The sequence below is a fragment of the Vipera ursinii genome (assembly GCF_947247035.1).
Source record: "Vipera ursinii genome assembly, chromosome: 9".
Lineage (NCBI taxonomy): Eukaryota > Metazoa > Chordata > Lepidosauria > Squamata > Viperidae > Vipera > Vipera ursinii.
In genome coordinates this window covers 11,198,896-11,225,358 of record NC_139523.1, presented here as the reverse complement: position 1 = coordinate 11,225,358, position 26,463 = coordinate 11,198,896, and the positions used below count along the sequence as shown (strand labels likewise).

General features: G+C 42.8%; 1 protein-coding gene across 2 annotated transcripts in view; it reads right to left on the bottom strand.

Moving 5' to 3' along the window:
- MAN1C1 (mannosidase alpha class 1C member 1) overlaps positions 1 to 26,463 on the bottom strand; it is a 153,983-nt gene that overhangs the window by 21,078 nt on the left and 106,442 nt on the right. Inside the window, exons 3-5 of one of the 2 annotated variants that reach the window (XM_083369757.1) lie at positions 14,210 to 14,325; positions 10,325 to 10,408; positions 6,423 to 6,517 (exon numbers count right to left, since the gene is read on the bottom strand). In XM_083369757.1, the coding sequence (XP_083225883.1) occupies positions 6,423 to 6,517; positions 10,325 to 10,408; positions 14,210 to 14,325 (295 nt within the window). The remainder of the gene's footprint in view (positions 1 to 6,422; positions 6,518 to 10,324; positions 10,409 to 14,209; positions 14,326 to 26,463) is intronic. The other variant, XM_083369758.1, reaches the window with a different exon arrangement.

The following is a 26,463-nucleotide window of genomic DNA, read 5'->3' as shown; positions in this document are numbered from 1 at the left end:
CCACAGGTATCTCCAATCTTGGCAACTTTAAGATTTGTGGACTTCAAATGGGTGGGGAACTCTGAGAGTTGAGGTCCACAAGTCCTCAAGTTGTCAAGTTTGGAGACCCTTGGCCTAAGTCAGGGGTGTCAAACTTACGCGGAAGCCACACCCACCCCATTGCCGGCAATGGCAAAACTGTCACGATACGTTGCGCGAGGTCACGTGACATCGCGAGTTTGACATGTCTGTTCTTTTTTTTTTTTAAATTTTTTATTAAATTTATTATTTAAAAACATTGGACACAGTACCAGCGAGCTGACAAACCTTTTTGTCTACAATGTTTAAATATATATATATATACATGTATATATGTACATCAAAAATACACTTAAATACACTTAGATTACAAATCGGTGAAATACCACAATATTTAAAACAGTGAGCTAGTCTGTAAAACCTAATAGAGACCTTTCTTTTTATCCATCCAAAGATACAATTTGTTCCAAATTCTATAATAGTCTGATTGATCTTTATTCTTTAATTCCAAAGTTAATCTGTCCATTTCAGCGCAATCCCAAATTTTCCTAATAACCTCTTTTTGTCCTGGGATCTCATTCTTTTTCCATTTTTGCGCAAATGATATTCTAGCTGCTGTGATAATATGGATCGTTAAGTATAGCACATCTTTAGGATATTTCTCTTTCGTGATTCCCAACAAGAAAAGTTCTGGACTAAACTCCAGATCTTGTTTCAATATTTCTTTCAGCCAAATCCAAATCATTCTCCAAAATTTTTGTGTTTTACTGCAAGACCACCACGTGTGGAAGTATGTGCCTATCTCTTCAGAACACTTCCAACATTTGGGAGATACTGTTGTGTACATTTTTGCTAAGCGGGCTGGGGGAAGATGCCATCGGTAAAACATTTTAAATAAATTTTCTTTATACGATGAGGCCAGTGTTATCCTTTTATTCCTATCCCAAATTGTTTGCCAAGTATCTAGGTCGATGTTATGTCCTAAATTGTTAGCCCAGATCAACATGGGGTCTTTCACTTGCTCTTCAAACAGCTTATATCCCAAAAGTAATTTATAAAAATTCCTTATTTGTTTAGAGTCCGGTCCCAATAATATTTTGTCCAATGCTGTTTCAGAGGTGTATATCCCCCATTCATTTTTATCCTTCCTAAATCTCGATTGGATTTGTAAGTAGGCCCACCAATCGAGTTTTATACCTTGTAATTCTAGTTCATTCCTAAGTTTCAATTCCCCCTCCTCATTCAGAATATCCTTGTATGAGATTATGTTACCCAAATCAAACAGATTTGGGTAAACTATCGCTTCAAGGGTGGATAGCCAGACCGGTATTTTGGTGTAATTGTGAGATCTAATTTTTTTCCAAGTATTGAGTAGCGCTTGCCTGATCCGGTGTCTTTGAAAATGCGAGAAAAGACCTTGTTTCTCCGTCCATAGGAAAGCATGCCAGCCATATTGCAAATCGTGACCCTCTAAAGTTAATAGTCTTCTATTTCTCAAGATTACCCATTCTCTAATCCAGCTCAGGGCCGCGGCGTGGTAATATAATTCCCAGTCTGGCAATCCAAAACCCCCATTTTCCTTCGTGTCTTGTAAATATTTCAATTTAATTCTTGGTTTTTTCCCCTGCCAAATAAAATTTAGTGATAATTTATCCAAATTTCGAAAAAATTTAGAGTCGAGTTGAATTGGGATATTCTGAAACAGAAACAGGATTTTAGGCAGAATATTCATCTTAATGACAGCGATTCTTCCCAATAATGAGAGTTTTAGGTTTCCCCATCTTTCCAGGTCACCTTTTATTTGATTCACTACACTATCATAATTATCCTTTTTGAGTGAAGTGCATCTAGCCGTAATGTTAATCCCTAAATATTTTATTTTCTTGACTATTTCTATATCCGTGATTTCGGCCAGATTACCTTTTTGTTTATTGGTCATATTTTTAACAATCATCTTGGTCTTATTTCTATTTATTCGCAGTCCTGCAACCTCACCATATTTAGATAATTCTTCCAATAGCTTTGGTCCCGTCTGACATGGATCCTCCATAATAAAAACTAGATCGTCCGCGAAAGCTTGCAATTTAAAGGTTTCCTTTTTAATGGTTAATCCTTTTATCTTTGGGTCGTTTCTTATAGTTCTCGTTAATACTTCAAGAGTCAATATAAACAGCAACGGTGATAAGGGGCAGCCTTGCCGTGTTCCCTTTTGAATTTGAAACTTGCTAGATGCTTCCCCATTAATAATTATTTTTGCTTCCTGATTGTCATAAATTGCCCTAATTATATTTATAAATTTTTCACCCATATTCATAAAGCTAAGCTGTTGGCACAAAAAAGACCATTTAACATTGTCAAATGCCTTTTGGGCGTCTAAGAAAAGTAATGCCATCTGTTGTTCGCTATGTAATTCATAGTACTCCAATGTATCTAATATTATTCTAATGTTGTGCTTAGTGTGTCTCTTAGCGAGAAAACCATTTTGATCTGCGTGTATGAAATCATTCAGAAATCGTTTCAATCGTTCCGCTATAATTGATGTAAATATCTTGTAGTCCGAGTTAAGAAGTGATATGGGTCTGTAATTTTGGATTAATGTATGGTCTGTGTTATCTTTCGGAATAAGGGTTATGTTTGCCTCTAGCCAAGATTTAGGCGTCCTTGCGCCTTCTAATACTGCGTTAAATACCTCCACTAGGGGTTGAGCTAGGATATTTTGTAATTCTTTATAAATCTCTGATGGAAGACCGTCGGGTCCCGATGCTTTATTATTCTTTTGTGCATTAATAGCTTTTATCACCTCAGATAGTCGAATTTCCTCGTTTAACATATTTCTGGTATCTTCTGTGACCTTAGGTAGTTTGGCTCTTTGAAAATATTCCTCCATTTTCTCCACACTTGCCTGGCTATCTTCTTTATATAAACGTTCATAAAATTCCTGGGCTATAATTTTTTTTTTTTCCTCCTGGTGGAATATTCTCCCTTCCTCATCTCGTAGTTCGTGAATCCAGTTTTTCCCCTTTTGTTTTCCCAATTTGTATGCGAGCCACCGGCCCGGTTTATTTGCATTTTCAAAAAAATTTTGTTTCGTGTTTCTCAATTGTTGTGCCAATTTCTCTTTGTCTAGAATGTTAAGTTTGTGTTTAATCAGATCCATAGATTGCTTGATATTCTCTTTTTGTGGATCTTGTTGGAGTGTAACTTCTAAGCTCTTATATTCCTCTTCTAATCTTTCCCGTTGTTGTCTTTTCCCCTTATTTTTATATACCATATATGCCCTCGCTGTTCTAAAGGATACTGACAATCCATCTTTTATCTCCAGTGGTGTTTCTTCCTTACTTGATCGTCACATTTATTGGGTAGGGGTGTCAAACTGCCGGCCCGGATGCGTCATGAAACTCAAGCGGAAGCCGCGCCCACCCCATTGCCGGCAATGGAGAAAAAGCTCTGACACATTGCGCAACGTCATGTGATGTCGCAAGTTTGACATGTCTGACTTAGAGCGATGATATCAATAAGGGTTTCTCGCATATTAACTTTAATGGAATTATTCTCATTCTCAGAGCAAACCAGGATGTTTATTTTCAAATGAATAAGAATTGAGGACTAAATTGAAAATTGCTTTTCTTTCTTCTGGCGTTCTCAATCTGATTATTGCCCCTTTCTTCTCTCTAATGGCCTCATTTCATGGTTCTAAACTCGGTTCTAAGCAGGAAGGTAAACGCAAGTCCTTGACTTGGCTTCATGGAGAATTATTCTCTATCCTTAAAAAAGTGAACTAAAGTTATACCTATAAATGCCAAGCTTAACATCTTGGTATCATTTCTTAAAAAAAATTGTGTCATTTTAGTTACTTAAAATGGTGGTTGCTTAGCAATACATTTTCAGTACTACTCAGCAAAACAAGATTAATAGGCTCAAATCATAAGAAATTTCTCGTGCCATAAATCTTGTTTGGTTTGCCTCCAGGAAGAGCTTCAAGTTATTCTTCTAAATTACAGAAAACTGAAAAAGGGAGAAAAAGAGATTCTTCTGGCCTGCTTATATCTGTTAGGTTAACATCTGGAGAACCTGTGCCAATTCCTTTCCCAGCCAGACTTTTGATCGTCAAAATCCCCACATTTTGCTGAATGCCCCCCTTTTGCCCTCTGGATTAAGACCCCCTGCATGATCCTTTAGCATTCACATAGCTTCTGCACTTTCTAATCAAGGCCCATTTTCCTTCTGGAGGCCTCCAAGTATCTTAGTGCTAGCCAAGTTTCCTGGTGAGAAATTTAGGATGTAGGATTCAGAGGTGAGCAACCTGCAGCTCCATGCTCAAAGGGAGGGAGGGAGGAGGAAGGAAGGAAGGAAGGAAGGAAGGAAGGAAGGAAGGAAGGAAGGAAGGAAGGAAGGAAGGAAGGAAGGAAGGAAGGAAGGAAAAGAGATGGGAGGGAGGGAGGACTATGTTCTGCCAAATTATTGAATAACTTCAGCAGCTTTAAAATATGTGGACTTCAATTCCCAATATTCCCTAGCCAGTTGCTGAAAACAACTGGTCTGGGGTGATATTCTAACTGTCCTAAGAATTCTCACCAAGAATGACATTCAAGGCAAAGATTAATTACTGTACGATTTAGGCTGACAATTCAAAGAGCAAAAATTAGGTCTTGTTTAGAGGAACACACTGAACCAAACATTATAAAAATGGTAAAGTCAGACCCAAGAGGTTACAGAGCCTTGGTGGAGCAGTGGGCTAATGCCTTCTTAAGTAACACCAGCTGCCTGCAATTAGTGCAGGTTCGCATCCCACCAGGCTCAAGGTTGACTCAGCCTTCCATCCTTCCGAGGTAGGTAAAATGAGGACCCGGATTGTTGGGGGCAATTAAGCTGACTTTGTAATAATGCCGCTTGGGGTGTGTGTGAAAGCCCTAATAAGCAGGCATATACATAGAATGAAGGCTACTGCTAAGCTTGTAAGCCGCCCTGAGTCTTCGGAGAAGGGCGGGATATAAATGGAATTTTAAAAAAAATGTGGCGAGATGAAAAGGATGGCAAAAAAAAAATAAAGGACTGGGATTCACAAGGCTAAATCACTGGCTCATTTTAATTCACCTCTTTCTCTCAGCTGAGGGCACCCCAAACTCTCAAGACAAAGATCTTTCTAATTCCTACCACCCTCACAGCGCAGAGATGCCGTGAGTAAGCTGAAACCAAGAGAACAGCTGGGAACTTGTGATTATGAAAACAAGGGTGCAGAGAGGGGTTATGACTGCAGAGAGCAAGCAAGTTGAAGCAGAAAATGCTTTTCCATTCCCCTCCAGGGGAAATTCAGAAATGAGTCAACTATGCCAACTTTGGTTTCAGTTCAGGCCAATCTTCTCCAGCCTGGCAGTTTCCGCTATATTGGTTTTACGTTCCAATTATCAGCCAGAAGAGCTGTAGTCAATTTGGGATGACAGGAGCTAGATCCGAAAAGTGTCAGTTCAAGTAACCAGGGGAAGAAGGTTGGCCTGAGTCATTCTGTAACACCTGGGAACACAATTAGATTGGGAGGAAACTCTGCCCTGTGAACAGAAAAAAGCTTTGTTTGGGGAGTTCAGCTTCAGGATCCAAGGTAATGTTTCTCAGCCTTGGAGACTTGGATATGTGGACTTCAACTCCCAGAATTCCCCAGCCCGCATGGCTGTCTGGAGTATTCTGGGAGTTGAAGTCCACCTCTCTTAAAGACACCAAGACTGAGAAACATTGATTTACGGCAATGAGAATCCCACTGCAAGAATTACAGGAAAACTTTCCAATTTAGGCTGGGTTAATAAATCACTCGGAGCCTAAAACACCCAGAAATCTCAGCCTCTACACAGATAGAAAGTGCCAGGTTGGGGGAAGTTTGGGAGAAACTGAAAGCTATCCACATTTGCTTTCTGACACACTAGCTTGACTCCTTTCGAAAACAGTACAGATAGTCCTCGACTTATAACAGTTCATTTACTGATCATTAGAAGTCACAGTGAAAAAAGTGACTTACGACTGTTTTTCAAACTTACGACCATTGCAGTACCCCATGGTCATGTGATCAAAATTGAGACACCTGGCAACTGACTCATATTTATGACGGCTGCAGTGCCCCGGGGTCATGTGATCCGCTTTTGCGAACTTTTGACAAGCGAAGTGAATGGGGAAGCCAGATTCACTTAACAACCCTGTTACTATCTTAACTGCTCCAGTGATTCACTTAACCATTCTAGCAGGAAAAATGATAACATGGGCAAAATTCACTTATAACAACTGTCTTGCTTAGCAACAGAAATGTTGGGCTCAATTATGGTCCTAAGCCAAGGACTACCTGTAATGCTTACTTCAGTCCAGGCAGGTTTCTCCTCTTATTCTCTATTTGTTAGCAACAACACAGTGCTGCTCCTTACCTGCCCAGGTTGATGACCCCCCGTGGGATTCCTGTTGGTGTGTTAAAAGCTGGGATAAGTTTCTCTCCAAGTTCTAGAGCTTTGCTCTTGAAGACCTGTTGGAAGAAACAGAGGAAGGAGTCAGGAAGCAGTTAATAAGTGGGTGCTGGATTTCTAAACATAAATCTCCATATGTTCAGCCACTTGGAGGTAGTTCCTGGGACACCAGGAGCCCTGGTGGTGCAGTGGTTAGAATGCAGTATTGCAGGCAAACTCTGCCTACAGCCTGAAGTTCTATCTTGACTGGGCTCAAGGTTGACTCTGCCTTCCATCCTTCGGAGGTTGGTAAAATGAGGACCCAGGCAGTTGGGGGCAATATGCTGACTTTGTCAACTGCTTAGAGAGTGCTGTAAAGCACCTTGGGGCTGTATGCAACTATAAATGATATTGCTAAGTGCTAGTACTATTGCTACTTCAAGAGAAATATTTTTTTATTTTATTTTTATTTTAATTCCATTTATATCCCGCCCTTCTCTGAAGACTCAGGGCGGCTTACAAGCTTAGCAGTAGCCTTCATTCTATGTATATGTCTGCTTATTAGGGCTTTCATACACCCCCCAAGCGGCATTATTACAAAGTCAGCTTAATTGCCCCCAACAATCTGGGTCCTCATTTTACCTACCTCGGAAGGATGGAAGGCTGAGTCAACCTTGAGCCTGGTGGGACGCGAACCTGCACTAATTGCAGGCAGCTGGTGTTACTTAAGGAGGCATTAGCCCACCGCTCCACCAAGGCTCTGGTTTAGAGAACCATCCTTGTAGACTACTGTTCTTCTGCCCAGACTGAACGGGTAAATATTTGGATGCATTGGCTGGGAGCATCTTTTCTCAGCGTGAATGTACTTTTAGCTCCTGTTGACAACTAGAGCGCAGGTGGCCAAAATAAATAAATAAAATAAATCATGGAAATAGAGGAGACAGAAAATAGATAAGAAACCAGAGTCCCACTGTGGAAACTACACATATCTTATTTCTTTGCCATTACTCTAAGCTTGAGGCAAAGTAATGGCTTTGGATAGTGGCTTCTGGATCCTCCCACCGTAGAGTAGGGTGTGTGAGTGGGTTTGATCTTTAATAGGTATTAGAAAGTTTGATGCCTGGTATAAATGATCTTTAACATCTTGGTTTTATCAGTTAGTTCTATTTTCTGCCTCTGTTCCATTACAACAGTGTTGTTTCAATTAACGAGATTCTATCTATTTTACCATTTTATTATTTCAATATTATTTCCCCTTACAAACTGAAACTAAAGGCGTGATAAGTAAGGAAATAAATTTTCTTTCATTTTGTTTTTCCAAGGACTGGTATTCAGTAGATGCCAATTGTGAACTATTCAAGCAATTGTATGAGCCAATTCAGCAATTACACAAACACCCATATTAAAGATAAAAAGCCAGACTGAAAATGAATTGAGATAAGAAAAAAAATCCAGCCTTTTGAACTTAAGGAAAAAATAGAAGGCTTCCAAGAGTTAAGTTGCAGTGCATATATTGCACATGGAAAATCTTGTATTCAGACCAGTGAAAAGGATGCTTTGGGTTTTTTGAAACTTTTCTGTGCAATCAATCCTAAGGGATCTGCAAGAACTTGATGGGGTACCATTAGAGATTAAGGGGAAAACAATAAACTTCATTCAGACACAGGCCAGGGGTATCCATAGCAAATTCTCTAAGGGTGGGGCTTGTTCTCCAACAATTAAAGTGCCACAGCCACCACTGGGTTAGAAGATCCTTGACATTCTTTCCAATGCTACAATTTTATGATACTATAGCTGGCAGACAATGTATTAGGGTAGGTTGTATAGGAGGGGGAGGGACAACAATGGGTATGAACCTCAACAGTGATGCCTCTTTCTGAATGCATTCAGCTCTCAAAAAAACTCTTCTTCATCTCTAGGCTCCACTAAAAGGCATAAAATTCAATGATTTTTGACACCATCAGGAATTCAGACATTGGCCAGGGCTGAAAACAGTTCTAAGTGGGGACAGAGAAGTAAGTATCTCCATCAGCTTTTCACACACCCCTTGTTCCTCTCTGTCTGGTGGGCTGTCATAACAACCACCATGACTTATGACCATAATTCAGGGCTCAAATATGGTCATAGGTCAAGGACTACGTGTAAAGCTTTTGAGCAATTCTCTGTTCTAGTCAGTTTCTCAGTCTTTTTTTAAAAAAATTGCAAACTGGGACATCTTCTGCCTATTCCCCATTTCCTCCAATCACCACAGGAACTGAACTTGCTGAAAAGTGAGAAAAGCTGCATCGTTCTGCAGATATATTAATCAAGAGTTTACTGGTTATAAAGGGAAGAGCATTAAGTGATTTACAGAGACATCTTGCAGGATCCAAAGCTTTTGTCTAAATGAGGAAAGCAGCATTGCCAAGCCCACAGTGGCAAAGCTAACTTGTAAGAATTAAGTGGGGGGGAGAAACAGTTTTTGGGGGAAAAAAAGCTTCACAACTTGCTGTGCTCTGCTGTTCCTTTCAAAAGACAAAAAGCTGACCATATAACACTTTTGCACTGCAAGGGTCTTACAATCTGTCATTGGAACCATGCAGCTCCCTTGTTCTATATGCAAAGCCACAGCAGGAGGCCAAACCACTGCTTTGCTCCAGTTTCTGTCCTAGGAATTTTTGTGCAACCTTTCTATGCCATCAAAAATATATATTGCAATCAGTCTCAGCGTGTACCACAGAACAATGGAAAAATAAAATAAGTAGGAACTCTACTACTGTGGCATTACATCATGCTGCAAAGTTCATTTTGGTAGAAGTCATTGGCCCAGGAAACAAGGTCACCTTTGAGACCATTTACTCCAAGGAAAGAATGTTCTTTGAAGGATGTGCCAGGATGGTTTTTTTCCCCTTCAGAACCCCATATCAGCTGACATAGCCTGGTTTCAAGGCTTTTCCTGAAGGCTAAAAAAAGAAGGGGTGGAACTTACCTCTGAAGGCAAGATATTCCAAAAGGTGGGAGCCGTGGCAGAAAGCCGTGGCCAACTCCTGGATCCCACCAGCCAAAATTCCTTGGCTGTTGGGATCCGCAGTAGGTACCTTCTGTCAGCACAAGTGGGATGGGCCAATCCTATAGGGGGAAGATGGTTCTGCAGATATCCTGGACCCATGCCATGAAGGGCTTTAAAGATGATAACCATATCTTGAATTGCACACAGAAGCAGATCAGCAGCCAAAGTATAAAAGCATATCAACCCCTTTTTAAGACTAATGCCTATCTTAAATTTCATAAAAGTTCTCACTAAAGGGATCCCTGCTATGTAGCTATGTTTTATGGAAACACTTGCCTAGGTAGTCCAGTTCCAAGAATTAATGCCAGAAGGTTACAGCAATTAATGCCTTCACTGATGCATTCTCCCTTGTTGACATAACGAAGAATGCCTTGGAATGAGTCCATGAAATTTAGGTGCTCATCACAAGTGACTTTAATGCCAAGGAAGATTTTTGGGGTTTGATGGTAGAGTTAAAAGTGGTTGTCCTTTTAAAAAAAATAACATTTCAGAGCACCGTTTAATGTGACCCTTGTGAGGGACACAAGTCCTCCTCTCTAGCATCAAGTCATTAATAAATTCAGAATACAAAACCGTGGCCAGCGGCATTTCTGCAGAGACCAATGTACCAAACCAGTGAACTGTCCCAGAGAAATTATCCACAGGAGGAAAATACTACTGGATGAGTCAGGCCAAGTAATTATGCCCAACTTAATTAACAGCTGTCATCAGTGCTTTGATATTTATCAAGAGGCGCCATTTTTAGCTGGTTTAGGCAAGGAAACAGGTAGGGTTTTCTGAGATTCTCCATTCAGAAATCTATTTTGCAAATCAGACGTGCAAATGGGTCAGTACCAACCTCTTCGCCCGTCAGGTAATATGCGGACAGAAGTCCTCCAACGTAGCGGATGTTCACCTCGAATAAAGAAGCTTCCCCGTTCTGCTGGAAGAAAAATAGGAGGGTCTCAGATTGTTCATTGGCAGATATGCAAATGCTAAGATAAGAAAGTGCAACTGAAGCAGTGGGTATAAAAACACATTTTTAGTACTCGTTACTGCACAATCCTTAGCAGAGATACTTGCAAGGCATGGGTGGAAATAACCCTACAGCTTTAAGAGCAGTGGACTTCAACTTCCAGAATTCCTCAGCCAGCCAGCCTGCTCCCTTCCCCAGTCTGCCAACTCCTTCTCCAGAAGGAAAAATATAATTTGTATTGTAACCCCCCAAAATGAACATTTTCCTCTGCCTATATCAGGGTCTTCAAACTTGGCCCTTTTATGACTTGTGGACTTCAACTCCCAGAATTCATCAGCCAGGCTGGCTGAGGAATTCTGGGAGTTGAAGTCCACAAGTCGTAAAAGGGCCAAGTTTGAAGACCCCCCTGACCTATATCTCTTGTAGACAGCTTCTGCATGCTTTGGGGACAACATCTGGAATGTCTGTGGTACTGCTGGCTGGTGTTCTCCAGTATTTCAATTACCAAAAAAACCCTCTTCCCATATCTTATCCCTTATGAAGAGTCAAATTACATAAAATGCATCATTTGATCCTGAGCAGTAAAAGTTTATTAAGACCTACCAGAAATAATAACACAGACGCTCATCTTTTATAACAGTGATATAAGAGAATAAGAGCAACGATTTCTTGCCTTGACATTCTCCTCTCTGTGGTTTTAGCATGTTGAGGAATTCACAAATCCATTCATGTAAAGGGGGTGGGGGTGGGGTGAGGAGAGAATAATTAGACCCCAGAGTGGTTCACATGAGTGAGTGTGAATGGAAAGGAGATGATAATGGGAACAAGCTTGTGCAGCCCCCTCCCTTCCTTTTTTTATACAACACTGATGCAATGGACTGAATTTTCAACTAGCCCTTTACTCATAAAAATCTTGGAGCAGCAAAATGTCAAAGCAATTGCGCTCAAACCATCCCTTTCAAAAATCTCCTCCTGCCAATTCAGGTTTGTCCTCTGAATAAATACCAGCTTTTTACCAAAGGTGTGGATGCACAAACATCCTCCTCACCCCCAGGTAGAAGAGGTATTTCTAGGCTACGTAAAAGGGCCCATTAAAAAAAACTAGCAGGAAAGTGGGGCTTGCATTCTTTCTGATCCTGTTCACAACCAGCATGTGACGTTTATATTCCATGCAACTCACATTGGGTCATTCTGGGAAAATACCCAGCCTGCATTTACACTCAACTAATGAATGGATGCTGCAGCCATTTGGACAGAGGCTGGCTAGTTGTGAGCCTGAGCACATTTTGAATCTTGGACAACCGCCCCCCCCATTTAATCCAATGTCTTCAGATTCACATGACCTGGAATTTGATATTCACTTTTGAAAACATTAACTTGCTCTGTACTGGTGATGTTACCTCAGTTAGTAATGAAGCATCTACAAGAAAACAACCAAGCTCAGAGAGCACCATACATGCTATTTTTTTTTTAAAAAAATCCTAATTTAACATTTTTTAACATCCTAAATCACTGTTTCTTAACCTTGGCAGCTTTCAGATGCGAAGACTTCATTCCCAGCATTCTCCAGTCACCTTGCTGGAAAGTAAATTCTGGGAGTTAAAATCCACCCAACTTCAAACTTCCAAGGTTTAGAAATATTTTCAAAGCTCCCTGTTCTAGGTTCTTGGCAAATGTAGGTATTTAAATTTAGAGACGAGAAGCGTTCGGAATCTGTAATCAGAAAATGTTAGCTGTTAGGGCCTTAAGATAAATGTCTTGCTCCATGATAACAATAATGAGTTTGCTAGCTGGGGAATTCGGGGAGTTGAAGTCCACACATCTGAAAGTTGCCAAGGCTGAGAAATTCTATTCTAAGTGCTTCACTTCTAACTGAGTTGTCCTCTTTCATCTGGGTTAAAAGAAACTTTCAGTTCACATCTTCTCTCTTTTGCAGTGAAACCTATGACATGGTTCTTCACAAGGCTTCTGCTGATTGATTTGTGGGCCAGAAGGGAGAGCTTTTGTGAAAATACAGATCAATAACCTTTCTCTAGTTTGTCTGTTGGCCTATTGATCCGATTCCAAACACAGAGCATTGAGCCAAATTTACGAGGCTTGACTGCCCATTTGCAACCCCATGTTGGTCATCTATTTCAAAACAAAGCTTTTCAAGGGGGAGGCAATTTCCTTTGCTTTTCCTTGCAGCCTTGCAGCAAAAACAGAGATGCAGTCTGGAATGAGAAATTTAGCCCTGTTCGAATATAAGCAAGGTTGCAAGTCCACAATGGTTTTAAAATCAGGACCTGGAGAACCTCACTCTGTGCAGCAACACAATACTCTCAAATAATATAGGGACTGTAGAGAAGCTAAACCAAGGGTAAGCAACCTTGGCTCTTTTATGACTCGTGGACTTCAACGCCCAGAATTCCTGAGCCAGCATGGCTCAGCATGGAAACCTCTCCATTTCTCCTCAGCATGGCTGGCTCAGGAATTCTGGGAGTTGAAGTCCACGAGTCATAAAAGAGCCAAGGTTGCCTATCCCTGGCCTAAACAAAGTGATGGAGCAAACAGGGTAAATTAAGGCATGGGATGGGATTCAGAGAACCAAGTATTTATGGGCTATTTCAAGCATTATAAAGACTGCGGGAGAACCAACCTGGACACAAGCAAATTCATGGAGAGTAAAGCAATAAACATAATGTCTAGTGGTTAAGGCACCAGGCTAGCAAGCAAGAGACTATGAGTTCAAGTCCCACCATAGCAGCGAAAGCCAGATGGGTGACCTTGGGCCAGTCATTTCCTCTCAGCCCAACCCACCTCACAGGATTATTGTTGTGGGGAAAATAGGAAGAGGAAGCTGTATAGGATATGTTCACTCCCTTGAGTTATTTGTAAAAATAATGAAGGGCAGGATATAAATAAACAAATAAAAACACACTCTCTTCTAGTATAGAGACAACACGTTCCTAAACTCCAGTGGGTCAGTACCACAACTTATGTCTACTTCTGTCCCGTTTGTGGAACTTCTAAAACATCTTTAAAAACTCTACTCTGCTCCAAACGGAATTTCTTCCAGGTGTTTGTGGGTATAATTCTCATTAACTTTCATTGCTAGCCATGCTGCCTACAGTTGTTGGTGTAATGCCCCCCCCCAAAATTTAAAAGAAACAGGATGTTTACGTGCAGGGTCACCTATAAAGAGTTTGCCACTTCTCCTTTGCACCAGAAAGCAGTCAAAGAAAACAGCATGGACATTTTGGATGCAAGAAGACCCAGCAAGAAAAACCTCAATCAGGGAAGCCCTGCTAAGTGACCTTGGGCTTGCCAGTCTCTTTTTGCTCAAGAGCCAAAATAGTGGAGTGATGAAGACGCTGCATCTCTACAAAACAGCTGCTTACCGTAGTTCTCAAATAATCCAGTTTTTTTGACTGGAGAAATTCCAGACAGGGAAAATGGAAAGAGGGAGGAGGTGATCTACAATTCCCCATGCTGGCTGGGAAATTCTGGGAGTTGAAGTCCACCCATCTTAAAGCTGCCAACGCTGAAAATTACTGCTAGAGGTGCTGGTTGGATTATCAGCTGATCTGGCAATCAAGGCATTTTTTGCTTTAATCTGTTTACCCTATTACCTCCCAGCTCAGCTGTACGGTGTCCTATTCTCGGCTTGTTTTTACAGTGTGCCAGGTTGGGGTGGGGTGGGGGCGGAGGGCCGGTCAAAACATCCGGGTTCAAAATACACATGGGGGTTTCTGCAGAACAGAGAAACCTATTCAAAGGCTGACTCACCACGTTCAAGTCAAAGCTCTTCTCCACCCAATCTTTGGCTTCCTGGAATTCCTCCTGCAGCTCCATGACGTACAGGGTATCCAAAGCATCCACCACGGTGGCACCCCGCAGGCCTCCTGCAGGGACAGAAACCCACAGAGTTTGAATGGAACTTTAGCTGACTTTCCACTGAGGGATGCAGAGGTAAGCGCGTGGCTGCGAAAATTGCTATTGGAATTTCATTCCGAGACTGCTTCCTTAATGCATGCAGAGTACAGGTGGTCCTTGCCTTACGACCACTTGTTCAGTGGCTGTTCGAAGTTACAACAGCACTAAAAATGCAACTTAGGACTTGGTCCTCGTACTTATGACCATCAAAGCAGCACTGCAGTCACATGATCAAAATTCAGATGCTTGGCCATGTATTTGTGACGGCTGCAGCGTCCTGGGGCCATGTGATCGCCATTTGCATTTGAGGAGATCTGCATTATAGGAGTTTGTACAGTTTCCAAAACGACAGAGAGCAGACTGATCCGCTAGCATGCTCAGATGGCAATGGTGGGTGGAATCAGGTGCATGGGGAGATACAAGAAAAGAACCTTGTGTGAAAGGCAGAAATGATCAGATAACTGGGTCCACAGCCTAGAAAAAAAAATGCTGGAGGTTACTCAGAAAATTGGGGTCTGAAAACCGTTTTAGTGGACATATATGTCTTCTTTGTAATTTCCACAATAATCCATCCTGTTGGGTCAACTTTGATGACTTGTTAAAACATGGAGTTTTAGCCAATTCAGAAATGAAATAATGGGCCAATTCTTCAACACAAAGCATCGCTATCTATCTACCAGTTGCCTCCCTGGAGAAAATAGACTTTAGAGCAGGGGTCTTCAAACTTGGCCCTTTTATGACTTGTGGACTTCAACTCCCAGAATTCCTCAGCCAGGGAGTTGAAGTCCACAAGTCATAAAAGGGCCAAGTTTGAAGACCCCTGCTTTAGAAGATACCAAGTACTGATCATTCCTCTCATAGATGGAAGCAACTGCTGCTCTGCTCTCATTTCCTAACATAGAGTTGGCCTTTCTCATTGTACCTAGCGGTGCCCATCCTTGACAAAGTTTAAGACCTGTGGACTTCAGCTCTCAGAATTCCCCAGCCTGGATGGGGAATTGAAGTTCACCCATCTTAGAGATGCCAAGGTTGGAACCCCTGGTCTACATGATTCATACCCAACATCACCCAGTTATAAGGGATTGCAATGGCTATTATCCTGAGCCACATGATCTTTGATCCCTTCTCTATATGCAGAACATGAAGGAAAGAGACTCTGCACCGCAGGTTGTTTATGCACTAGAATCTCCAAACAGTATATTAAGATCCTACAATATTGAATTTTTACATCTCTGAATGATTCACGGGAAGTGACACTGTCAGGAGACTTAAAATGTAAAAACCTCTTAATTGGTTCAAAACCCTCCTGATAACTTGCAGCACTCCTCAGCAGAAAAATGGGAAGCCAATGTGTGAACACCTGATAAAAGCAAGCCATGGGCTTCTGAGCAATCTCAACAGCAAAGGACTGTTGGGTTAAAAGAGAGAGAGAGAGAGAGAGAGAACCAGGCAGTTTTCTCCGATTCAGATCAGAGAAATGAAGATATTCTGAAACGAAGAGTTGGTTATTAGAAGCATGAGGATTCAAGGGATTCCTGTTTAGGAGATAACCCCTATTCAAGTAGGAAATGGATGAGTATGGGAGAGGGAGAGAGGGAGAAAGAGGGAGAGACAGAGGGAGGGAGAGAAGACAGGGAGAGGGAGGAAGTCAGAGAGGGAGAGGGAGGGAGAGAGAGAGAGACAGAGAGAGGAAGAGGGAGGGAGAGAGACAGAGAGGAAGACAGAGGGAAACAGGGAGAGGCAGAGAGAGAGACAGAAGGAGAGGGAGGGAAAGAGAGAGGGAGGGAGGGAGAGAGACAGAGAGAGGGAGAGAGAGGCAGACAGAGTGAGGAAGATAGGCAAACGGAGAGGCATAAAGAGAGACAGAAGGAGAGGGAGAGGGAGGGAGAGAGACAGAGGAAGACAGAGGAAAACAGGGAGAGGCAGAGAGAGACAGAAGGAGAGGGAGAGGGAGGGAAAGAGAGGGAGGGAGAGAGACAGAGAGAAGCAGACAGAGTGAGGAAGACAGGCAAACGGAGAGGCAGAAAGAGAGACAGAGAGAGGAAGACAGAGGGAAACAGGGAGAGGCAGAGAGAGAGACAGAAGGAGAGGGAGGGAAAGAGAGAGGGAGGGAGGGAGAGAGACAGAGAGAGGGAGAGAGAGGCAGAGTGAGGAAGACAGGCAAACGGAGAGGCAGAAAGAGAGACAGAAGGAGAGGGAGAGGGAGGGAGGGAGACAGAGAGAGGAAGACAGAGGGAAACAGGGAGAGGCAGAGAGAGAGAGAGAGAAAAGGAGAAGGAGGGAGGGAGAGAGACAGAGAGATTTTCCAGGAGTTTTAAAATGTCGTTTAATTTATTGCAAAGCCCACTTCAGGCAATGGTTCACAGGCAGTGCATTGGGACTCATTGGGACTGAGGAGCAAAATGCCACAAATTAAAGGTGCAGGTTGTAAGAAATACTGAATACAAAGCTGAGAGAGAGGAGAAGGTGACACAGCAAACACTATCCCTAGTTAGATAATGTGGGGCGCTAACTTGGCAGGAATTTCATTAGAAAACACGGGCTGCATAACAGGTTTGGGCTGGTATCATGTTTCAGAGATTGTGCCTTACAGATCAGGCCCTGCCAAATTGTTGCCTTGTCTAAAATCTGCTTGTCTGTCAATGAGGACCCCTTGAAAGAGGGCATTAGGCTTCCCTTCCTCTAGTGCAGTGTATCTCAACCTCAGCCACTCTTAAGATGTCTGGACTTCCAACTTCCAGAATTCTTCAGCCGGCAATGGCCAGCTGGGAAATTCTGGGAGCTGACATCCATGCAACTTAAAATTGCCAAGGTTGTGCGCTAGTTAAGTTAGGAAGAAAACTAACCGTACAAGATTCGTGCAATTTACAGCATTTACTTTTCATTTCAGAGGCATTAAGCTACACTATCATCCAGACTAAAAAGTCTGAAAGCAGCGAAGATGCATGTAAAGTGTGTAGAAATCAGGGTGAAATTGCACGCCATTCCCGGAATTCATTAAATTGCAATTGCAAATTATACATCCTACGCAGTGGTGGGATTCAGCCAGTTTGCACCAGTTCGGCAGAACCGGTAGCTAATTTTTTGTTGCCCAGGCCCAGAATGGACTTCCGCAAACGGCATCCACATGGAGAACCAGTCGTTCACATATTTGAATCCCACGACTGGTCCTGCCCTCAAAACAAGTTCATGGGGAAGGAATTTTTTGAATTGGAGGATCTAAACTGTACCAATTTATTACCCTTCATCTTTCATATAATCTGTAGCCTGCACGGTCACTGGGCTAGAAAAAGACCGGGTAACAGAAAACACAGCTATGGTTATTTGATTTATATCCCAACTTTCTGGTCGGGTGAGCACAAGGCAACTAAAAAAAAACCCAGAATGTATTATTTTACAAAAATTGGTGAAAAATAATAGTAAAATAAATATAAATACTAAAATCCTTCTCCGCGGAGGCCTATCAAGATGAGGGGACAGTTCTCTCAGCAAGAAATGTGACATTTAAGATAAACTGGCTGTCCGAACTATTTCCCGGTTCCCAGTAATTCAGCTTTTTCCTATGAAGAGTGATTCATAGTTTTCTAGCAATGCTACAAGCACATCAGCATTCAGGAACATGTTAGGTGTCCAAAACAGCTGGTGTCAACAAACGGTATGGTTGGCTTGGGTAAAGTTCTCTCTCGGATCTGGCGGTGATAACTGTCTTTCTTAGCAGGAGGAAACCATGTTTATGAAGGCTAAGCATGATTCATTGCACCTCTTGTGATCTGCCCCAGCTGTGAGATATATAGTCCACTAAACAGTATGCTATCCATCAACCTTGTTTTCATGCTTTAATGGAATGTCAGACAAAAGAGGCTTTCCTGGAACACATTTGAGAGTGGGTTGCTGTGTTAGAGAATCAGGATTGGCTTGATGGGTTGAGATGCTGATGAGGCATCTGGTTTCAAGGCACCTTGAAGGCCTTATATTATGAGGGCCTGTTATTGTACCCAGCGCTAGAACCCACCAGTGGCATTCTAGAATTGAAATGAGAAATAGAGGTGTACTCTGCACACTGATTGAAGCTATTCTTTTCAGAAGCTCTGGGTTGTTCAACATGGAATAGGACAATTCTGCAAAAACTACATTATTACAGTTTTTCTAGGGAGGCATTTGTAATGATGGACTACGACTGGGCATTCATTGCACATAAGCCACCTGTCCAAGATCTGGAAGCCCAACTGGATCAATATGCCTTACAGCAGACATGTCAAACACAAGGCCCGGGGGCCGGATCCGGCCTGTGAAGTGGTTTCATGTGGCCCACAAAGCCATCCCAGAAACAGTGAGGGAATGGCCTCCACTGCCTTGGCCCTGGCCCAGAGACCCTCCTTCTGCCAGAGACCCTCAGATCTGTCCCACTCCTGCCCAGGCCCCCATAGGCACCCTTGATGCGAATGATGTAGAGCTGGCCATGCCAACCCAGTAGGCCATACGCACTCTAGCCACGCCCACTCAGTAGGCTACGCCCACCCTGGCCATACCCACCCAGCCCCCTGAGGGCAACCGCAATGCTGATGCGGCCCTCAATGAAATTGAGTTTGACACCCCTGCCTTACAGTAATGGTGTGAGGCAAAGACCTTGGGAGACTGGGCACAAAGAAGTTGATAATAGAATGGCCAGATAAGAGGCAGCATAGCCCCCAGAGAGAGAGAAGGTGGGGCAAGAAGCTCAGAAGGAACCCTCCCTAGTTGGAGAGGGGTGGAATTGTACTCTCAGACTTGCAAGATTCTATCAATGTAGCTTTACAATGGAGTAGAATAAGCTCAGCTGGTTTTAATTCCTATCTGATCAATCTCACGTGGCTGACATCAGTCTTGCAAGTCTGAAAGCACAATTCGCTCCCATCTCTTTTGCAAACTGAGAAACTAAGGTCTCTTCTGAGCTTCTTACCCCATCCATTATCTCTAAGCTATCTCTTATTTGACCTTTTCTCATCCCTTGGCTCAATCTCCCAAGGTCTTCCCCACATATCACTACATCCACCCAGTGTTGTGAGAAATTTGTTCACTTAAATTAGAAAACAAAGTGATTGTTTTCCTTTGCTGACAGCACATTGGGCCATTTCTGGCAGGAAAATATTCGGCTTTAAATTATCGCTTTATAGGATTTCCTGAGCAATCAAACATCTCTCTTTAGGTCAACAAGATATCTATAAGGAGTGCCCAAATTCCAGAAGGCACCTAAACCTTAGTACATTTTAATGTACTCTCTAAGAAGTTCTTGTGGACTTACACAACATCAGTAGCGTTGGATTAAGGACATGGAGGTTTCTAAGCCAAATTTTGCCTTTTCTGTCTTGATACATTCAAAGGAAACCATTTATAGCGATGTTTCTCAAAGCGGGGTGACTTTTAAGATATGTGGACTTCAGCTCCCAGAATTCTCCAGCCAGTATGCTGACTAGGGAATTCTGGGAGATGAAGTAAACATTTTTTTAAAGTTTCCACGGTTGAGAAACGTTGATTTAAAGGCATAAGACATTTTTTTCCATTTTCTCCCTAAATCCATACCTGAAAAGCATTATCAATACCAAGAAAGCAGGGAACAGTCTAGAATCTTAGATCTTTCTCTCAATACAATAGGAGCACATCTCTGTTCAAAAATGCCAAGGCCCAACGCTCAGTGTCCAATGTTGTAAACAGTAGTAAAACAAAGGATGATTGGCACATCTGCCAAGTGTCTCATACAAATTAAAGTCATTGGGGACAACTGCATTCCTGTGTAGAACATTCCCATTTCCCTCAAGCTTTCTAATTAGTCCTCTTCCTTTTTTAATGACTTCCCGATTGTTTCTTTTATTATAAGATTAAGAAATTTGACAGTTTGAACTTTACTGCATAGCATCAAACATCTGTTTATATTTATACACACACACACACACACACACACACACACATATTATGAGGCAATAAAATTTAGGGGAAATGCAGACTATGTCACTGTGTACATATAGAAAATTTGTTTTATGGGATGTCCAAAAGATTTCTGCAAATAATCTCTCTCTCTCTCTCTCTCTTTTCCCTCCTGTGTTCTTAAAAAAAATCCTTTTATGTTTTCTTCTTAACAGTGTTAGTGTAATGCAGAGATCTCTTAAGCTTGGCAACTTTGTAAGACCTGTGGACTTCCAACTCCCAGAATTCCCCAGCCGCCACAAGTCTTATAAAGTTGCCAAGTTTGGAGACCCCTGGGGTAATGGTATCTGGGAAGGACCTCGGAAGACAGGAGGAAGAGCGGCAGCCTAGACAATGGTTTGATAAACAAACTTTGAGTCAGGAAAAGGGGTGAGAAAGGAGGCAGCATTTCATCAGAAACCTACCCTAGTTTTCCATGGAGTAAAAGTGAGGAATGAGTTAGGGCAGGGGTAGGCAACCTCGGCTCTTTTATGACTCATGGACTTCATCTCCCAGAATTCCTGAGTCAGACTTGCAAAATTTTGTTAATGTAGCCTTACAATAAAGACAGAGCTAGTATTCCTGGTTGTGTTTTATTGTTTCAGTGGATGATGGTGCACATCCCCCATCATTGATCTGCTCAGGGCTTCTTAATTTATAACCCATGATTCAATTTCAGGGAGGCTGTGAACTTTAAGAGGAAGAAAAAAATGCAACTTTATTTCCAGTAATCTGTAACTGAAATTTAGCTTTATATTTAAAAACGTATATACTGTAGGTAACAGGGTAATTTATAGTAATGAAAACTATCTAAAATTATGTAGTATATTGCCTTGCTGGTGATTTAATAAATACATGGAAGCACAAATATTACTGTGTTATAGATGAGCTATTTTAAAATATTCCAATAACTATGTCTGGGCACAGCTGGTTTCTTTTTGCAATACAATCCATACATACTTTATGCATTTACATATATTTTCCCTGAGAGGAAGATTTCATGAGAATAGAATAGAGGTGGAAGGGACCCTGGAGGTCTTCTAGTCTAGCCCCACGCTCAAGCAGGAGAAGCTATAACATCTCAGAGAAGTGATTTCTAGCCTCTTAAAAATCTCCAGTGATGGAGCACCCATGATTTCTGGAGGCAGGTTGTTCAACTGGTTAATCGTCCTCACTGTCAGGAAGTTTCTCCTTAATTCCAGGTTGCTTCTCTCTTTGATCAGTTTCCAACCATTGTTTCTCATCCTGCCCTCTGGTGCTTTGGAGAATAACGTGACTCCCTCTTCTTTGTGGCAGCCCCTCAAATACTGGCATACTGCTGTCATCTCTCCCCTATTTCTTCTTTTCTTTAGACTAGCCAAACCCAAGTCCTGCAGCCGTTCTTCTTTAAGACAGTCTCAACAAGTTTCAGGGCACAAAAAAGTTAAAAGTCTCCAATTCAAACACGTTTGTTTTCTACTCTTTTTCCATAGAGCTCTGCACAGGACATGCATTTATGCCTACAAACTCGCTTCTGACCCCCCCCCCCCCAAAAACCCCACTCTCAAGAGCTGATTCTGTAAGAGCCATTCCGAGTCTGGCTGTGCCTACTGCAGAAAAGCTCTCCCTGAAATTCAGGAAATGCCAATTGGCACATCAGTTATTCATTCATTCGCAGAATTTAATTGGCCTCCCACAGTTGCAATTATTTGAGTTGGGTGGGTGACCATCTAGATTCCATGAATGAATGAAAGAATGGATGGATGGATGCATAAAACCACCAGAAAACAATGCAGTTAAAAAGAACAACGAACAATAAATTCTCCTTCAGGAGCCTACTTCAATCAACTTGGTCCCAGTGAAAAGAAACAAGATTTTTTTCCCTCTGGATTTTTTTTTAAATTTTTTAAACTTCTCCGTTTTGGTGTTTTTTAGTGCAGGGCTTTTCAACCAGTGGTACGGATACCATCTGTGGTACATTGGCACCTGGCAGGTGGTACACGACCATCCTAGAAAAGTGGTAGCGGGGGAGGGGAATGAGCTGAACCGGTGGCAGCACCGCACAAGCCTGAGCGAGAGATGGCTGGAGCTGCAGGGCTGTCAGGGCTCAGCAGAAGCGCACGATCAGCTCTTCTTCAGGGCTGTCAGGGCTCAGCGGAAGCGCCAGGATCAGCGCCAGGCTCCAGCTGGAGCTCAGCGCTGATCCTGGTGCTTCTGCTGAGCCCAGAAGAAGCGCCGATCAGCTGGAATGTTGCAGCATCTCCAAGGTCTTGTGATGTTGCCATATCCTAAAAGTGGTACAATGGGTGAAAAAGTTGAAAAGCCCTGTACCCTTCATGAGATTGTATACAGGTAGTCCTCGGTTAACAACCACTCATTCAGTTGAAGTTGAAGTGATGACAGCACTGGAAGAATGGTACTTACTACTGGTCCTCGAAGTTGTGGCAGTAAACCATGTCCCTGTGGTCATGTCACTGAGATCCAGGAGCTTGGCAGCGGGCTCACAGATACAGCGTCTTCACGGTCATGTGATTGCCATTTGGGGCATTCTCTGCCAGCTTCCCACAAGCAAAGTCAATGTGGAAGCTAGCAGGGAAACTCACAAGTAGCTCCTGTAAGTTGCCCCCATTCCCACCACTTTTTCTCCTGAGGTAACTGGCTACAGCAGGCCTGGGCATTCTACAGCCCATGGACCACATCCAGCCCTTTGGCTGTCCCTGTCTGGCCCACAATCTTAAATATTTAGCTCTCTACAACAGTCCCAGTTTTGCAGGTGGCCCCTTGGGAAAATTAACTGCCCACCCTGGACTACAGAGTACAAGATCTTGGGTATCTTGTACTCTGCAGCACACCTGCCCACAGTGGCAGTTATCTGCACACCTTTCCTCACTGACAGCAGCCACCCCCTGCCCTGCCACATTTGCACCATGCCATAGCAGCCACTTACCTGCCCACTGGCCTGCTTACGAACCATCTGGGATTTGCGACTTCCTGCCAGCTTCCCCATTACTAGCTTGTTGGAAGCCAGCAGGAAGTTCTGAGGAGGTCTTTGCTTAACAACCTTAATGACAGCAATGGGGCTGCCAGAACTGCCACTGTTAAGTGATGTGTCCTGTGACATCACGCTTGACAAACGCATCGCTTAGCAACAGAAATTCTGCTCCCAACCGTCATTGTTCAGTGAGGACTACCTGTATTTTGTAGTGGAAGCAGTATAAAATAGATCAAATAATGAATCTTAAAGCCGGAGGCAAAGGCCAGCCAAGAGTATTAGGAAATACATGATTTTCTAACTTTCTCTGATCTTCTGCCGCCGCAAATTATTCTGGAATGGCTGACCTTATCACCAGCCTTGCAACTTAAGATGGGTCCTTTATTCACCAGGGCAATCAAAAAGATAAAAGAAAATTCTGCTGGATCTGCTTGAGTGTCTATGAGATGACAAACCCAAGAGTTTTGAAAAACAATTGCTGGCATGATTTGAGATAAACTCGTGATCGCTGGATTAAGCCTCTTTCTTGCCTTGCTTCGTAATCTACCGGTACAAGCTAGCATGTTTACAAAAGGGCCGAGTGATTGAAAACCACATCCTTTCAGATGATGCTTGTCTTCCCTTTTATCAGCTCTAATGCTTCTTATGCCCCTGCCTATTAGGCGAACTAATGCATCAGCTCCGAGCCATGTGGATTCCTGGCAAACATGCTGACAAATACTGACAAAGCACCCACCCAGGCACACGGGGAACAAGGCCCTGGGGCACAAGCAATTATCCTGATATCGCAAAAGTAACACACTAATGGGGTTGTTTTAATGTGATACTTCACCCACCCCTTCATCAAGGACAGAGAGATAAGAACGACAGCTTCTCAGCTCCCCTCCCCACCAGCAAGGGATGATAATAATAATAAAAGATTTTTTTCCCCTGTTTGTTTAATTCAAATGGGGAGGGGAGAGAGAAGTAGTTTTACTTTACACAGAACCCATTGCAATAGTGGTGAATACCTGTAGCTCTGGTGTAGGATGAGGTGAAGGTTCTTTCTCTGAGCTTGTGGGTTGGTTTCTGAACATTATGTTTCTGCCATGCAGGTGAGTTCATTGACGCCTGGCGCTCCAAAAGCAGTTCCATCAACAGACACGCTGACTTACAACCAGCCTATGAACTCTTCAGAATCCAAATCAGCTGCACAGCCGATCAGAGACAGTTGTTGTTGTTGTTAGTTGCGAAGTTGTGTCCGACCCATCGCGACCCTATGGACAATGTTCCTCCTGTCCTCTACTATCTTCTGGAGTCCATTTAAGCTCACGCCTACTGCTTCAGTGACTCCATCCAGCCACCTCATTCTCTGTCATCCCCTTCTTCTCTCGCCCTCAACCTTTCCCAGCATGAGGCTCTTCTCCAGTGAGTCCTTCTTTCTCATTAGGTGGCCAAAGTATTTGAGTTTTAGCTTTAGGATCTGGCCTTCTAAAGAGCAGTCAGGGTTGATCTCCTGTAGGACTGACCGGTTTGATCGCCTTGCAGTCCAAGGGACTCGCAGGAGTCTTCTCCAGCACCATAGTTCAAAGGCTTCAGAGACAGCACCAACCCTCAACCAACCCAGGCAAGCCCCCTCCCCACCACCAGCAGTTCATGTCCCAATGACCTGACCTGACGTAACCCCCCTTCCTCCCCATAGACAAGATCCATCACAAGATCCTCACTTGTCACACCCACACCTGAAGCCCTTGCAAACAGAAGAACACAGACACTGTCATCCCCTCAAAAACTCTGCTGAAGATGTTACCTAGCCTGGTAACTAACCCACAAGCTCGGAGAATGAACTTTCCCACCCTCACAGAAGCCTTTTACAGATCCCTAAAGGTGAGCTGGTTACCGCCAAGTGGCTGAAATATAGTCCTGTGATGGGGGGGGGGAAAGGGAAACTCTGGAACCATGTTTTAAGTAGCTCTTTGGGTGGGAGTCCATCATAGCAACCTCTACAAGATTGTAAATTGAGAACAACTAGTAATTATCCCATGCCAGTGCTCTTACAATGGTGCACCCTGAAAGGACACAAAATGCTGCACTTAACGTAAGTGACTTAGAATTATAATCAGCTAAGAAATAATTTCTATGAAGCAACATCAGGACGGCCAAGGCATGTTTCCTTATCTAGAGAAAAGAAGTTACCTCAGTCTCAAATCAGAATAAAATTTATCATATCAACAAAACCTTCTCCATACACTCAGTTTCACCTATAATATTTGGGAGTAGTCCTGTGCTACTTGGATGCTGTTAAATTTGCCCTGAAGTTATTTAAAGGTAGAATCTATTATAGAGAAGACTAATCTGTACTTCGAGCAGAGAAAGGAGAGAAAGAGCTTTGCAGGGTGTGGCCTAACTGACCACACCGAAGGGGTGAGGTAATCTTATGGTTTGATTTAGCTTGTTCTGACACTTGACATCTTCAATCGTTGTCTAAAGGCATTCTCAGTCTTTATCCATAAGAGCAGCAAAGATTCAGGTGACGTACCCCGTAATTTGGCTTCTATTATCTGGCTAGCGTGTTAACCCCTAGAATTAACAAAATCAGTCACAAAGGATCTGAATTATGCCTTAGGGCCAGTGTTTCTCACATTTGGTAGCTTGAAGATGTGTGGACTTCAACTCCCAAAATTCCCCAGTCAGCCCATTTTGAATCTAGGAAACACCACCACCTCACCCTCATTTAAGCAAATATCTTCAGGTAAAGTCTTCACCTGGAATTCTGTATGCACTTTTGAGAACAATACCTTGCATTTTCTTGATTTCCCAAATTAAATATTTTTTAAATTTCCTAAATCACTGTTTCTCAAGTTTGGCGGCTTGGAAGTTGTGTGGACCTCAACTCCCAGAATTCCCCAGCCAGCATATGAAGTCCACACATCTTCAAGTTGCTGACCTTGAGGAACACTGCCTTAGGCAGAAAGACTGCACTGTCTAGTTCTAGCCTCAACTTTGTATAGCCCAGCCTTCAACCTCAGGATATATTTGGTGCATAAGAGACCTCTTTAAAAAAAAACTAAAAAGGTAAAGGTAAAGGGTCCCCCGCACACGCGTGCTAGTCGTTCCCGACTCTAGGGGCCGGTGCTCATCTCCGTTTCAAAGCCGAAGAGCCAGCGCTTGTCCGAGGACGTCTCCGTGGTCATGTGGCCGCATGACTAGACGCCAA